The sequence below is a fragment of the Sabethes cyaneus genome, chromosome 3, assembly GCF_943734655.1.
Source record: "Sabethes cyaneus chromosome 3, idSabCyanKW18_F2, whole genome shotgun sequence".
NCBI lineage: Eukaryota > Metazoa > Arthropoda > Insecta > Diptera > Culicidae > Sabethes > Sabethes cyaneus.
The window spans coordinates 173,230,217-173,246,432 of NC_071355.1; the positions used below are offsets into that span (position 1 = coordinate 173,230,217).

At 36.3% G+C, this 16,216-nt stretch overlaps 1 protein-coding gene across 4 annotated transcripts; it reads left to right on the forward strand.

Annotated features, from left to right (window-relative positions):
• On the forward strand, positions 1-6,954 carry LOC128744655 (interferon-inducible double-stranded RNA-dependent protein kinase activator A homolog). Of its 4 annotated transcripts, XM_053841814.1 has the most exons (7): positions 1-145; positions 457-767; positions 825-945; positions 998-1,295; positions 2,205-2,348; positions 5,029-5,290; positions 5,353-6,954. In XM_053841814.1, the coding sequence occupies exons 2-6, from the start codon at positions 470-472 to the stop codon at positions 5,275-5,277; spliced, it is 1,110 nt and encodes a 369-aa protein (XP_053697789.1). In that variant the 5' UTR covers positions 1-145; positions 457-469; the 3' UTR covers positions 5,278-5,290; positions 5,353-6,954. The 4 variants fall into 4 exon arrangements, with proteins under 4 accessions (XP_053697789.1, XP_053697788.1, XP_053697792.1 ...); XM_053841813.1 differs by having other exon boundaries at positions 457-945; XM_053841817.1 differs by lacking the exon at positions 2,205-2,348.
• Positions 6,955-16,216: the final 9,262 nt, after the last annotated feature.

Consider the following 16,216-nt stretch of genomic DNA (forward strand, 5'->3'; position numbering starts at 1 on the left):
AACTCGCATCGATAGTCGTTTTTGTGTCTAGCCGTAGGTATTAATTTAGTGATTTCGTGCATAAGTGTTTATCAAATTGTGTTGATTGTAAGTTTAATTGTTATAAAATTGCGTTGAAGAGAAGAGTTCACTACGTTCTGCTGAGGTAAATACTTGAAATGGTTTTGAAAATTCGAATGAAAATTCACATCATGGCGGAGCATATTTTTTCAAGACTCTGATATTGATTTGTGCAACATACGTTTCGTCTAATTTTTATTTTTATATTAGACTTATTGTTTATAAATTGCTTCAACCAACAACAAATTGGTTGAATTAAGATGAATGATTCAGTTTGAATAAAATACTGGGAGTCACGCCTTATGCAAATGGCAGTATTGATTAATTACAATGGAATAGAATAACTTTGAAAAAAAAAGTGAAATAAAATAAAAAAAATATTGAAATTACTTTTAGGAAACACTGAACAATGGAGTTACCGCCTCCTGAAGATCTGAATGGAATCGTGGCTGATCCGCCGGTTGGCCTTCCGAAACGACAAGCTCGTGGATCGAAGAAAGGGTCTGGTGGCAAGCAAGATGCGTTGCCTATCGAGGAAGCGCTTAAAACGGAATTAACCGGTGCCAATAATATGAAGACACCGATTTCACTGTTGCAGGAGCTGCTCAGTCGTCGGGGCATAACGCCACAGTATGATTTAATGCAAGTAGAGGGAGCGGTTCACGAACCGACATTTCGCTATCGTGTATCTTATCAGGATAAAGACGGTATGTGTTATAAAATCAAATTTTATTGTTCAAAAATGAGAACATGTTCCATTATAGCTATGGGCACCGGAAAGTCAAAGAAAGAAGCAAAGCATGCAGCCGCTAAGGCTCTAATCGACAAGCTAACGGGAATTTCACTCAGTGATCCTCCAACCGGGACGTTAAACGTTAAGCCAGAGTAAGATGATTTTTTGTCTCGCTTAGAATTTTAATGACTCAAAATCCTACAGGCAAGTTGGCGAGGGCGAAGATGAACCAACGGGTAACCCTATTGGTTGGCTGCAAGAGATGTGCATGGCACGTCGCTGGCCACCGCCAACCTATGAAACTGAGATGGAAGTTGGATTACCGCACGAGCGCCAATTTACAATTGCGTGCTCGGTTTTGAAATATCATGAGGTAGGCAAGGGTAAAAGTAAAAAGATTGCCAAACGTCAGGCAGCGCAGCGTATGTGGCAAAGATTGCAGGAACAACCACTGGAGCCGAATCAAATTGTGCAGATGCTTGACGAAGAGGGCAACGAAGAGGTAAGTTTTAGATTTGATTACAAAGTTCTGCAATGTGTAAAATTCAGTCGGTTTGCATCGTGGTTTGCACAAATACCTACCAGATGCGGCTGAAGTGCCCAGATAACCAATAAGCATTAGTATAAGCAGTAAATCAGTCGTTTATAAGCATCCCTGGCATTTTATACTGCAGGTTACTGTTTATCACTTTTGACTGCATAACTGTTGTAAATTGGCATCCACAATTCTATTTAAATTCTTGCTTAAATTCTACTTTAATGCTTATTGGCTTGCATTTAAATTGCATTGGAAATGCTTTTTGGTTACCTGGGTGCTCCTTTAAAATTTTTAATTTAAAGGTGCGAGTTCAGTAATGTGTTGGAAGCAGTACATACTGAATAATACGAAAAATAGGAGTTACAACTGTCATAAAATCGCAATATAACGAATTTTGTTCATATCCTATCTGATTCTAGAAAAGATAATTGGGATACTATGACTAGAATTCGTGGCTAAAAATTCTATGTTAGTTCTACTAAATTGAAAAATTACAAGTACTTCTGGGCTAAATATTGCTGAGTTTATTTATTGTTAAGAAACTTGTTTCAAGATTTTTCTCAAATTTTTAAAATTTGACTGCGTTTTTGCATCATAGTACCACAAATCTTCGGTAAATAAATTTGCAGTCTTTCCTAATATTGCATTTGTGTTGTATTTTCGTTAAAATTCTTTTGAAGTGCCCATTACATTGAACGTCTAAAGCCAAGCAGTTAGAATATAGCGAGAGTCACACAATTTGTAATATTAGCGAAAGATTGCAAAATTTCTGCAACAAAACAACCAGAGAATATCATGATAGTTCAAACCCAAAATAACAACCCGTTAGTAGAAAAATTGTAAACAAATTGTGTGCTTTCTTCTGTATTCTAGCTGAAAGCGGCCACCATCACTGGACGATATACCGGTCTTAAGGATGCTCGCATTGCTAGCTTGACCACTGGCCATGGTCAAAAGGTTTCCCAGTTCCATAAGAGCTTAAAGGCGCGAACCGGCAAAACTTTAAGCAAATTGCAGGTATGTGTGCCTTCTCTCAGCCTATCAATTGTGTTTGTTGTTCTGCATTAGCTTATATTCATCTATTGTGTCATTATTTGTTACACAGGATGAAAGACATGATTTGATCGAAGCAACTAGGAAGCGACTGCAAGAAAATTTTGCGCAACCTATCCCGTCACTTAAAATTCTAAAGAAAATTTAAATTTTTTGTTGTACACGTTTCAGAATAAAGATTGCTTACTATTCAAACTAAACATTTCGAGTAACGAGGCACTTTACGAGCTGCTATTAAGCTATAAGTCTCGTTTTGCGGCGTTTATTTTGCTCCGCTGCCTATAATAAAAATAGAGCAGCCTCCAGATCGTTCCTGCACAATGTGCTTCGATCTGTTACATTGCCAGCCAGTTTTCGCCTAGGAGGCAGATTATAAATCTTAGAATTCTGGTTTTGCAGTTGAACGGTCGGGTTGTAGAGACCCCAAGTATGCTTTTCCTCGGGCAATTTATTTGCAGGGTCTCTCCCCTCGCTTACTTAAAAATGGCAATTGTAGCAGATTTTTCAGCATACAGTAGAGATTGGTGTAGTGCAGTTTACAGAGACCGTTTTCTAGGAAGCACGAATATAACACAAAGCATTTGTCCTGTCGAACCTCTTTCAGCCCCATTTAAAACTACTACCTTTATTTGCCATCCCAGGAAAACATTAATATTGAAAATCCTGGGTCTCCGCAAACTGTAATATACAAATCTCTATTGTATAACAGGTTTCTGCATAGATTTATAAATATATGCCAGAGGAAGGTAGCTTCAATATCCGTGAGTATTCCAGTCATTCTAGTAATCGAGTAAAGAGAGTATTACAGAGAAACTGATTTTTAAATTATAATACTTTATAAAATAAATTTATAAATTATAATAATTGACATACAGTGGGATTTCGAATTTGGCATGGTTCGGTTTTGGCATGGTTCGATTTTGGCATGCATCGAATTTTGCAACAAAAGATCCGTTTTTGGCAACACAAAATATTTTACTTCCAAAAATATTATCAATCAGTTTTCGCATACATACTTTAAATGACGAAAAAATATTGCTCTAAGTGTATTCATGAAAAAAGTTTGCGGTTATAGAATGTTTCGAACAATAATATTTTTATTGCCGTAGGACTACGTCTTACCGCAGGTCTCCAAAAACTTAAGGCCCAGACACAATGCATACGGATTTTACTACGTTGCGGAAATTTGACAGAAAACCCATGGAAAAACTGTCAAATTGCCGCAACGTAGTAAAATCCGTATGCATTGTGTCTGGGCCTTTACTTGCATCGCACGGATAGCTCTTGGCGGATTTTGTGAACATAAAAAGGTTGCAATTGTTGATTAATAACATTTAGTCAATTTCTAACGCATTTACATTCAATTTTTTCATATCAAAAAAGGGTCTCGATTTTGGCATGGTTTCGATTTTTGACACGTATTTGTTGCCAAATTCGAAATCCAACTGTATTGGTTGATTTATAACAATTCTCAAAACATCTAGTCGAGCAAATGTTTGTTCTTTAATTTTCGGTTAAATGATCTGATAAGGTTTGCGTTGGATTGATAAAGACAATTTGATGAGACAATTTTCATCTTGATACAAGACAAATTCCTTTGACATAGTTGGTATACCTTTAAAGACACCAGAGCTAGTTTTCCATTCCAAAAGCGGCGCCACAAAGATGTTCAATATTTCAAAATAATCCTAAATAATAATAGCTCAAACCATAATAAATAGTTCAAAAAACGTGAACATACAACACAAAGCAAAATTACCGACTGCTCTTACTAATGCAATTTCTTTTTGAAAAAATCATGTTTCGATACCGTGGACCCCCGTTCGTTTGACCGCTTTTAATCTGAACACTTTAATTTGAACTCCGTTGGTTTGCACGACGTGCAAATTAAAAATGGTTCAAATGTCATTCTCAACATGACAACATTTGCTTATGCAGACAATGCACATAAACACGATTTGTTTGTACTGAACTAGCGTGTTTAATCTGTTTCACATTGCGTTTTCTCTACGATTATGATAGAAATCCGATCGGAGAATGGAATATTCGCTGCTTGCAACTGCCAACTGAATCAAACCACTAAAACAATAACAAAGAGCAGAGCGATCAGATCACACAAGTTCCAGCATATGTAGAGTTGTTAGTTGTTCAAATTAAAAGCCAACCCCGTAAGTTTGCATGAGGAATCGTTCAAACGAACGGGGTCCACTGTATAAGACAACTTTTTTACATAATAAATTGACTTCCATCGAGGTATCCCTGTAACTGAACTTTGTTTTTCCTAAGAAAATATAGTATTCGGTGACCTTGTTTATCCAGGAAAATGGCTTTGAGGAATAAATGCTATTTGGGAAATTGATGTTTACGGGAAATTGTTATACAGCCACAACTTAGCACAAATTGAGAAATAGATAGGGATCAAATTCCAGCAGTAAAATAACTTTCGATGATTTTGTGGATTAAAATTAGTTATTAGTGACAATATTATCAAGTTAATTTACTTCATCCATCCGCGATGGTTAATCAACTAACAACTCTCGTCCAGGTTAAGATTTAGAACATTAACCATTTTCCGTTACGAAAAGACAACACAGCTTTAAATACATGCAGGTTTCACTTATATCATTTCCTCTTCTATTACCAGGTTACTTGCCTTAATAATCATAATGTCGATTTTGTCCAAATGCTTCATGAAATTGCTACCGAGCAACGATTTGAGGTAACATACGTAGATATCGACGAAAAGACGATTCGCGGTCACTTCCAGTGTTTGGTGCAGTTATCAACGCTACCGGTCGCGGTGTGTCATGGAAGTGGAAGTTCGGCTAAAAACGCTCAAGCAAATGCGGCACGCAATTCGTTGGAGTATCTCAAAATAATGACCAAAACCTAAACGCGGATAAAAGGTAATTTAAAAGGCTTTCCTGCTTCTTTTTCATCATTAAAAAGTCGTCTATTTGTAAAACAGAATGTTTGACTAGTCGATGATGTTTTGTAAAAAACGGCCACCAAATACATCGGCAGCAAGCTGTGCAGCTGCATGTGCTGTTTAAAGTTCTAAATTTGAACTCTATATGGACGCTCGAACATGTCATCATCGACGTGCGTTTGTTATTGAGAACCATTTCTCAGGCGTCTGGCGGAAACAATCTTTCAACATCGTCTCTTGATGAATACGTCGGAGAGTTAGGCCTGCAGATACGCCTTCTAATGGCGTCAATATATCCTAAACACATTTTTACTTTATGTATTTGTCGAAATAACCGCTTCGAACTATTTCGAGTTTTAATTATTATTTTTCATTCTCACTGAGAATTGAAACTAAAGTGAACATTCTAAATATATTTTCTACAGAATTTTTGTTTGTTTGGACGAAGTTTTTTTAATTCTATCAAAGTATAATTTTTCTGTGTTTCAATTGATCATGTTTATTGTATAATACTGTCTTGAAGTTATAGTCTTATTAAAATTAACTAAATACATAAATAACTAGTATCGCTATGGAGTAATAAAATAATAATGGCAATTATAAAATACTACTCTAAGCTACACACAAATTCATTGCAAGAGGATTGCAAACATATTTTCATGAATTTAGACTCTTTGATCGACAGCAAGTGATTAAATTTATATCCGACAATTGTGAACAGTCCGAAACATTCAAGTTATTTATGTGTATAGTATAATAAATCGATGCGAATAGAAACGATATGGTAATATGGCCAAACAAAGAAAAATAATTAGAAAACATCATCAGCTACTATGGTTAAATAATAATTTTATTGCAAATATCGGAAGCAAAAATGTGTGCGTATTGAAGCCGACAATTGAAATCGTCCTCTGCTGATTACAGTGGGAGCAATGTTCGGGCGCAACTCTCGCAAGAATCATCAAATACAAGCTATACTTTGCATAGAATTAGTGGGTTTTATTTTCCAAAAAATATAATAACATTAAAGGAAAACCAGTTGCCCAACTAGTAGTAAGTAACTGAGTTTTAGGTAACACAAGTTCTGTTTTGTTCGTATTGAATTTTCCATTACACGTATATCTACTTTTCATTAGTCTTTAAAATCTGCTTCTTACTCAAAATAGAAAGAAAAATCATAAGTGTATTTAATGTCCCTACCGATATGAATTGGAGAATTGTGCTGAAATTATCGAATAAATATATTATTACATCATAATACTGCTTACATGCAAACAAAGTATATTGAAATACAATTAGTGGGATTTTGTCATGAATCTAATCGAAACAAAGAAAAACAAATAAGAAAGAAAACTTGCGAGCAAGAAGGATCCAAGTCCCATATTTGTAGGAAAATGGGCATTATTTTAATGCAAAGTATAGAGGTTGTAATCAGTGAATATCTAATAATTATACTCATACGAAAACCGAACAAACAGAATGGCACGGAAGTGTACAAAAACGCTTTTTTCAGCAGGACAATTGGCAACACAAGCATTTGCGAGTCAGATTGATGATCGGCTTGTGCGTCTAATCTTTAAAAAGCGTATTGGGTGCATAAATTTCCGTTTTAATGTTTTTTCATGTATTTCAAATAAATTTAGCATCAATAATACTCAAAAGACCAGTGCTTTAGATGACAATTCCTTTGATAGTGTGTTGCGCTTTCGAACATTCAATGAAGCATTTTTAAACACGATATTTGTTTTTCTCATGTTTCAGATGTTCACTGCCAATGATCATGCACCATTGCTTTTTCGTCAACAGCTCATATGTCATTGTTTAAGCTGTGTCGCCATATACCTCAGGGTCTGCCGGGGTCTGCCTATTCGATTTCCTTGCGAATTCTAGTTAAGTGCTTTATCTGTGTAGAGATGCATCCGATCCACTTCCACCTAAAGCTCGATTCATTTAATATCTGGACGTATATGGTCGAATCTAGAATGTTCCCAGAACATCGTAATAGAAAGTTCACATTAACCGTTATGTTTGCAACAGGGTACCCGGGTACCTTTTCAGTTTTAAAATAGTTATAACTCATTCAATTTAAAACATACGTCATTGAAATTTTGCGACATTGTAAAACTCGTTGATCTTAAGTTATTGCGGTTTTTTGGTGCATATCTATAAAGGGGATTAGCAATGAGAGGCACTTGAATTTTTTTATTACGTAGGAGGGCGACAAGGGTACCCGGGTACCCATGATTTGCTATGTTCATAACTTTGGCTATCTTGAACCGATTTGGATGAAACCAGTGGCATTTGATTCGTACATTTATCTAGTTTTGATTAGATCCCAGTAAACCATTTGGTTTGTATATCTCGATTGCAACTGAGATATATGAAATCATATCTGAACGAAAAAGTTATATTTCACGCCATATAAGAACATATATGCACCAAAGTGGAGGCGATATACGTGCGAAAACTTTGACAATTATTTGTAATTCTATTTTGCGTAGTTTTTATAACACGCAACTAAATACTCCTGAATATATGATTAAGATATAATCAAATATTGCAATCGTCTATACTGCTTTATAATTCACAGTCATTAATTGTATATGAAGACACGCACGACTACAAAACAATTTATTGTTCACTTCGATTTAACATACTCTAATCATTATACAATTCCAATGTGAAATTGACATGAAAACGATTTAATGTGAACTTTCTATTACGATTTTGTGTTATCTGGGATAAAGCATTAGGCCATCAAATGATATGTAGTTCCCGGGAATCGATAATTCCGGAGCAACGTCCGGCAAAACGTAGGAAGCCGCTTGTTTTGAAAGAATATCAGCTTTCAGCGTATCTATAAGCTTTGAACTTGGCATTGTGGACCCTTTTTTCATCTTATTATATAAATTGGTGACTTTAGATCGCATTGGCCATTCCAGAATTGGGTTCCTGTAGGGTTATAGATGGCCAGTTGGGTACATAACCCAATACTAGAATTGGTTTAGCGGATCTCTTAGATGTTTTGAACTGATATGGCCAGTTTAGTACTTATTAATAATTTCGGAATTGATTCCAAATGTATAACGGATGGTTCTACGTTTTGAACTGATCTGATAATGCTAAGCATTATCTTGAATCCTGCGGTATCATCTGTGACCCCGTAGAAACCATTTTCGAAATAACCAATCAAAATACAACGAAATGTAAAAAATATCACCTACCGAACTAATTCCAAGAACTTTGATACCCATATTGCTAGGTTTTACCTTCAATTCTGGACTGGCCACCCATGACCCCACAGGAACCTACTCCGGAATGGCCAACCTGATTCATCTCATTACATGAAATAGTTCATTGTATGAATTTTTAGAGTTTTTAAATTCGCATGACTGATTTTCCTGCAATACAATCAGTTCTCTATCCCACAGCGGACACTCTGTCGGAATTCCGGATTTTCGGGCCCCGTATGTCTTTTAATGGCCAAACGGCCGAATGATTCAAGACTAGATAAATTAACGAATCAAATGACACCTATTTCATCAAAATCGGTTTAAAATTGTTGATGTTATAACAATATCAATTGTGGGTACCCGGGTACCCTTGTCGCCCTGCTAAAGGTGTTTTTTTTTGTCGCACACATAACGGTTAAATCGATACCGGTGTTTGCCGATGCCGATACGATGATGCACCAAACCGTTCATGCTGTACGTTGCGACGATAGCTCAGCGTACTGCTACCGAGAGTGTGTTGCGTGATGTATGTTCTGATACTGGAATCGACCTTTTCGCGTGCGTAATGGCGGCTATTGGGTACAATTTTCGGAGAACGTTAGCATGGCTTTGGCAACTTTATTCACGTCGAGTTGATATTTCTAGCCTTAATTGTTGTAGAACTTTCAAGCGGAGTTACCCATTGTCGAAAACTGTATCCACTAGCCGCCATTAAGCGCGCGAAAAGTTGGATAGGGAAATGTAATATTCTGTTCCATGGGAGCTCAACCCCCACAGAATAGTATAATGATTAGAGTCTATCAAAACGAACTGAACATTAAGTTGTTTTGCAGTCGTGCATGTTTTCATATACAACTCATGTCTGTGAATTATTAAGCAATATAGATGATTGCAACCCAAGTAACAATTTAGGTTTTATTGCACTTTTATGATGGCATTTGAGACCAAAATTGGTCTTGAAGAACAGCATAAGAGTACAATAAAACTCATATTGTTGCTTGGGAATGTTAAGTTACATCTTGATCATATATTCAGAAGTATTAAGTTGCGAGTTATAAAAACCGCTGTATAAAATGCAAGTTAGAATGACACATAATTGTCATAATTTTCGCACGTAAATTGTCTCCACTTTGGTACTTATATCCCAAGTAACAATAACAAGTAACTTATATCCTAAGTAGTGAATTGCAAGAACAATGGCTGTTTACGGGTTGGTTAAGGGCGATCAAAGCTGCATAAAGTAACCACTTAAATTGTGTTTAAATAAGCGATGGTTAGGCTATTTTAAGTTTTTGAAACCAGTTCTCTCCCAAAAGCTGATAAACAAGCTTAATAGCGGATTTTTCTGCTAAACAATCTGCTTTTAAACAGCATTAACATCAAACCATTTTATGGCTGCTTAAGGGTGTTGAAATGTAGAGTGGAAGCTTTCATTACACTCACAGCTTTCAAACTACTTTAAGTCTGCTTAAGGGTGTTAAAGTGGCTTTATAAACTTCTACCAAGTTTTCTTTCGGCTTACAGCACACATACTGTCAGATCATAGAATTTCGCAATTCGGCTGACAGCAAAAGTTTGTCAGTTATCGACATTATCGACTGCTTCACGCTAGGCGTGCCCCAGTAAACCATTTGGTTTGTATATCTCGATTGCAACTGAGATATACGAAATGATATCTGAACGAAAAAGTTATATATCACACTGTATAAGAATGTATACGTACCAAAGTGGAGGCAATATACGTCCGAAATTTTTTACAATTATTTGTAATTCTGTCTTGCATTTTATACAGCGGTTTTTATAACACGCAACTAAATACTCCTGAATATATGATTAAGATATAATCAAATATTGCAATCGTCTATACTGCTTTATAATTCACAGTCATTAATTGTATATGAAGACACGCACGACTACAAAACAATTTATTGTTCACTTCGATTTAACATACTCTAATCATTATACAATTCCAATGTGAAATTGACATGAAAACGATTTAATGTGAACTTTCTATTACGATTTTGTGTTATCTGGGATAAAGCATTAGGCCATCAAATGATATGTAGTTCCCGGGAATCGATAATTCCGGAGCAACGTCCGGCAAAACGTAGGAAGCCGCTTGTTTTGAAAGAATATCAGCTTTCAGCGTATCTATAAGCTTTGAACTTGGCATTGTGGACCCTTTTTTCATCTTATTATATAAATTGGTGACTTTAGATCGCATTGGCCATTCCAGAATTGGGTTCCTGTAGGGTTATAGATGGCCAGTTGGGTACATAACCCAATACTAGAATTGGTTTAGCGGATCTCTTAGATGTTTTGAACTGATATGGCCAGTTTAGTACTTATTAATAATTTCGGAATTGATTCCAAATGTATAACGGATGGTTCTACGTTTTGAACTGATCTGATAATGCTAAGCATTATCTTGAATCCTGCGGTATCATCTGTGACCCCGTAGAAACCATTTTCGAAATAACCAATCAAAATACAACGAAATGTAAAAAATATCACCTACCGAACTAATTCCAAGAACTTTGATACCCATATTGCTAGGTTTTACCTTCAATTCTGGACTGGCCACCCATGACCCCACAGGAACCTACTCCGGAATGGCCAACCTGATTCATCTCATTACATGAAATAGTTCATTGTATGAATTTTTAGAGTTTTTAAATTCGCATGACTGATTTTCCTGCAATACAATCAGTTCTCTATCCCACAGCGGACACTCTGTCGGAATTCCGGATTTTCGGGCCCCGTATGTCTTTTAATGGCCAAACGGCCGAATGATTCAAGACTAGATAAATTAACGAATCAAATGACACCTATTTCATCAAAATCGGTTTAAAATTGTTGATGTTATAACAATATCAATTGTGGGTACCCGGGTACCCTTGTCGCCCTGCTAAAGGTGTTTTTTTTTGTCGCACACATAACGGTTAAATCGATACCGGTGTTTGCCGATGCCGATACGATGATGCACCAAACCGTTCATGCTGTACGTTGCGACGATAGCTCAGCGTACTGCTACCGAGAGTGTGTTGCGTGATGTATGTTCGACCTCGACCGTCGACCTTTTCGCGTGCGTAATGGCGGCTATTGGGTACAATTTTCGGAGAACGTTAGCATGGCTTTGGCAACTTTATTCACGTCGAGTTGATATTTCTAGCCTTAATTGTTGTAGAACTTTCAAGCGGAGTTACCCATTGTCGAAAACTGTATCCACTAGCCGCCATTAAGCGCGCGAAAAGTTGGATAGGGAAATGTAATATTCTGTTCCATGGGAGCTCAACCCCCACAGAATAGTATAATGATTAGAGTCTATCAAAACGAACTGAACATTAAGTTGTTTTGCAGTCGTGCATGTTTTCATATACAACTCATGTCTGTGAATTATTAAGCAATATAGATGATTGCAACCCAAGTAACAATTTAGGTTTTATTGCACTTTTATGATGGCATTTGAGACCAAAATTGGTCTTGAAGAACAGCATAAGAGTACAATAAAACTCATATTGTTGCTTGGGAATGTTAAGTTACATCTTGATCATATATTCAGAAGTATTAAGTTGCGAGTTATAAAAACCGCTGTATAAAATGCAAGTTAGAATGACACATAATTGTCATAATTTTCGCACGTAAATTGTCTCCACTTTGGTACTTATATCCCAAGTAACAATAACAAGTAACTTATATCCTAAGTAGTGAATTGCAAGAACAATGGCTGTTTACGGGTTGGTTAAGGGCGATCAAAGCTGCATAAAGTAACCACTTAAATTGTGTTTAAATAAGCGATGGTTAGGCTATTTTAAGTTTTTGAAACCAGTTCTCTCCCAAAAGCTGATAAACAAGCTTAATAGCGGATTTTTCTGCTAAACAATCTGCTTTTAAACAGCATTAACATCAAACCATTTTATGGCTGCTTAAGGGTGTTGAAATGTAGAGTGGAAGCTTTCATTACACTCACAGCTTTCAAACTACTTTAAGTCTGCTTAAGGGTGTTAAAGTGGCTTTATAAACTTCTACCAAGTTTTCTTTCGGCTTACAGCACACATACTGTCAGATCATAGAATTTCGCAATTCGGCTGACAGCAAAAGTTTGTCAGTTATCGACATTATCGACTGCTTCACGCTAGGCGTGCCCCAGTAAACCATTTGGTTTGTATATCTCGATTGCAACTGAGATATACGAAATGATATCTGAACGAAAAAGTTATATATCACACTGTATAAGAATGTATACGTACCAAAGTGGAGGCAATATACGTCCGAAATTTTTTACAATTATTTGTAATTCTGTCTTGCATTTTATACAGCGGTTTTTATAACACGCAACTTAATACTCCTGAATATATGGTTAAGATATAACTTAATATTGCAATCATCTGTACTGCTTTATAATTAACTGTCATGGGTTTGAATATGAGGACACGCACGACTGCAAAGCAATTTTTTGTTCACTTTGTTTTGACATACTCTAATCAATATGCAATTCCAATGTAAAATTGACATGCATACAATTTAATGTGAACTTTCTATTACGATCTTATGTTATCTGGGGCTAGGCTTCAGGTGTAAAGATATTCTCACTGTCTGTTCTGCAGATGCAAATGGAGCGGATCATACGGTGAGTGCTTATGGATCGAAAGATGGCGGGTTCAATTCCCGGAAAAAAGACATGCATTTTTAATTAGCTAGCTAACTTGTACGAATTAAAGTTATTCGAAACTAAAAATATCGCGTTGACGGCGAAATTAAAAATGACGCGTTCTATTTTTTTAAATTTAAAAATTGTTTTTTTTGGCTGCATGAAGATTGATAAAGCGTTGATTAAGCGACTGGAGAAGCAGATTGCAAAACTATTTCTTGTTCTAAAATTAGAATTGACAGCATTGCGCAAATTGGCTATTTAAAAGTGCAAAAAAGTTTCTATTAAGCTTCATTGCAGCTTCGAAAGCAGCTATTAATTAGCCTGAAGCTTGATAAAATCACCAGATTTAGATGCATAACAGCTGAAAAAAGGTTTTCATTTCTAAACCTAAGCCATAGATCAGCCACAGGTTGAATAAAATCAGCTATAAAAGCGTTTGATCAGCCTGAAATTGTTACTTGGGTACCCTTTCGTACGCGATGAATTATAACCGTCGCGGGTGAAACCGTCGCCAGAATCATCGCAGGGACAAATATCGTTTATTTTGTCAAGTAAATCAATAGCTTACGAGCTAGTCAAGCATGATATATACTTATAACTTACATACAGCCAAGTAGATTCTTTCTGCGATGATTTCAAGCTATCAAAAGCTATTGCTGCGTTAGTGTGAGATTAGATTAGATTAGATGAAAGTGTAGAACAAATTTTCTTCTGGGAATTGGTTTAATCCCCAACCCTCTCCGTCGCTACACCCATGCCTCATTGTCATACTTTATATTATAAAGCAATTCGGTTTGTCATTTTGAATTTCTTAATGACATTCGATATTCATTTTTACTCTACCAGTATCATTCAGCACATAAAATCGGCTACTCTATAAACATACTCACTGGTTTGGTATAGCACTATGACGGACCATTTACAAATTACGTAAGGAACTTTGGTGGAAGAGAGGGAGGGTATGCACCGGTATGTTACAAACCGGCGACCTACATTTGCGTTATGAAATTTTTGAATAGTGACTAAGGCTGTTTGGAACAGCGCCACATTAAGTTCTATAAAGTTTACTTTTTGTTGACATTTTTGTTTCAGATATATTCAAGATAATATTGTCAATTGCAAGGAAAATTGTACCAACCAAAGTGCGATATCGCTCATAAAAGTGCTATTTTAGCTTAAATCGTTCCGGTATCTTCGGCGCACTTTTTCGTTATCTTCCAAGCAATAAGTGCACCGAAGAGACCGAAACGATTTAAGCTAAAATAGCACTTTTATGAGCGATATCGCACTTTGGATGGTACAATTTTCCTTGCAATTGACAATATTTGACTGATCATTTTACCCGTTAATACTAGCTGTGATTGTTTTAGAACATGCTTCCTAAAAACGGCCAGCACTAATTTCAAGGAGAGAATTCAATACCTAGCTAAAGCTGCGTTAAAACGCCCAACGGACTTCGCAGCCAATCGTCAAAACACAGGAAAATTGCGGAGCTAGCCCTAAATTCTTCCAGTCCAGATTCGAATATGCGACGACTGATTTGTTGGACCAGCGTCATGCATTTAGTCCAACCGGAAAGCTATGTTTACGACTAGTAGGACGCAAATCTGAATCGCAACAGAAGTGACGAGAATTGGGATAATCTGGAAACTATAACAAAGCTCGATGAAGGTAAGTGTTCGAAACAATATCTGGCAAATTTTGGTACGTTCTAAATAATTTAGTTTGTTTCAGTTAGATTACAAAACAAATCCAGCTTGTTAAAAGTGGACGGCAAAATAAAGCTCATAACAGGGAAGACATCCACACCGATTTCGCTCCTTGGTGGAAGATTTGGTGCAATAGCTGTGTAATCAGTCAGACGATTTTTCGAAAATCTGATAATGATTGCATGATATTAATTTAATCAATGAAACATACTCTATTGGAGAATTTGAGATGATGCGCAGCTATTATATAAAGTCCCTATTACCGTTCGACTGGATTTCATTGCCGAGGATTGTTTGGCAAAGTTTACTCGAAAAATAATTTAAACAAAATTTAGACGATCAAAATATATCGTTCAGACATATGGCTGCGGTGGAAATACTGACTCTCGAAACATGACAAGTGATGGGTTCAATGGAAAAATGGAGTTTGCAGGTAGGTTAAATTGGTTTATTATTAAATTCAGTTTTACACTACACTCAAAATAATCCGCACATATCTAATGGAAAATTTCCATATGAAAATCCTTATGATTATTATGTGCCACATATAAACACAATCCGCTCAGAAGTACACATGAAAATTATATGCACATGAATAGTATGTTCAAATTTTAAAGGTAAATTTTAAAAACACATAAAAGGTAACTGTTTGGCACATAAAGTTCATTTACTGGGCACATGGAAAAAATCTATGTGTGAAACATATAAAAACTATACGAAAAGTTTTTTCAGTGTAGCAGTTTCTTTTACAGTTGTAATCGCATTGTGGAGAAGCCTCGTTATATGGCACGTCCAAGTGTTAGAACGATACAGATGAGGATACCCATGAAGTCCCATCCCATCCATATCCTGACTATGTTGTGACATTTTACACTGCAAGAATACTACCAACTTGCTGGACTGCGTTTACAAGAATTTCATCTGAACTTGGGTTGTAAATTACTGAGACACTTTGAAAGGAGTTTAGCACCGGTCACCAAGGTGTCGCGTGTTTGGCATCTCTCAAGACACAGCTGGAATGGATTGGCAAACGAACTGTAGACGAGTGTGTATAGTTACTTAGCCCGTACGAATCAGGAGGAAGTTACGGGAAATGCCACTTAGACCGTGTATTATCCACCGGACAGTCTGTCCCTAATAAATCCCAATTTAAATAAACAACGTTTTTAGATAAATCCCGTATTTTTGCCTTCTTTTTGTAAAAATAATCAAAATTTGGTCTGGGTAAGTTGAACTTTATTTTGGGTATTCTGAATTGAGTTTTTGGGTATATTTTACTACAAACCGACAACTTACCTTTGGGTACT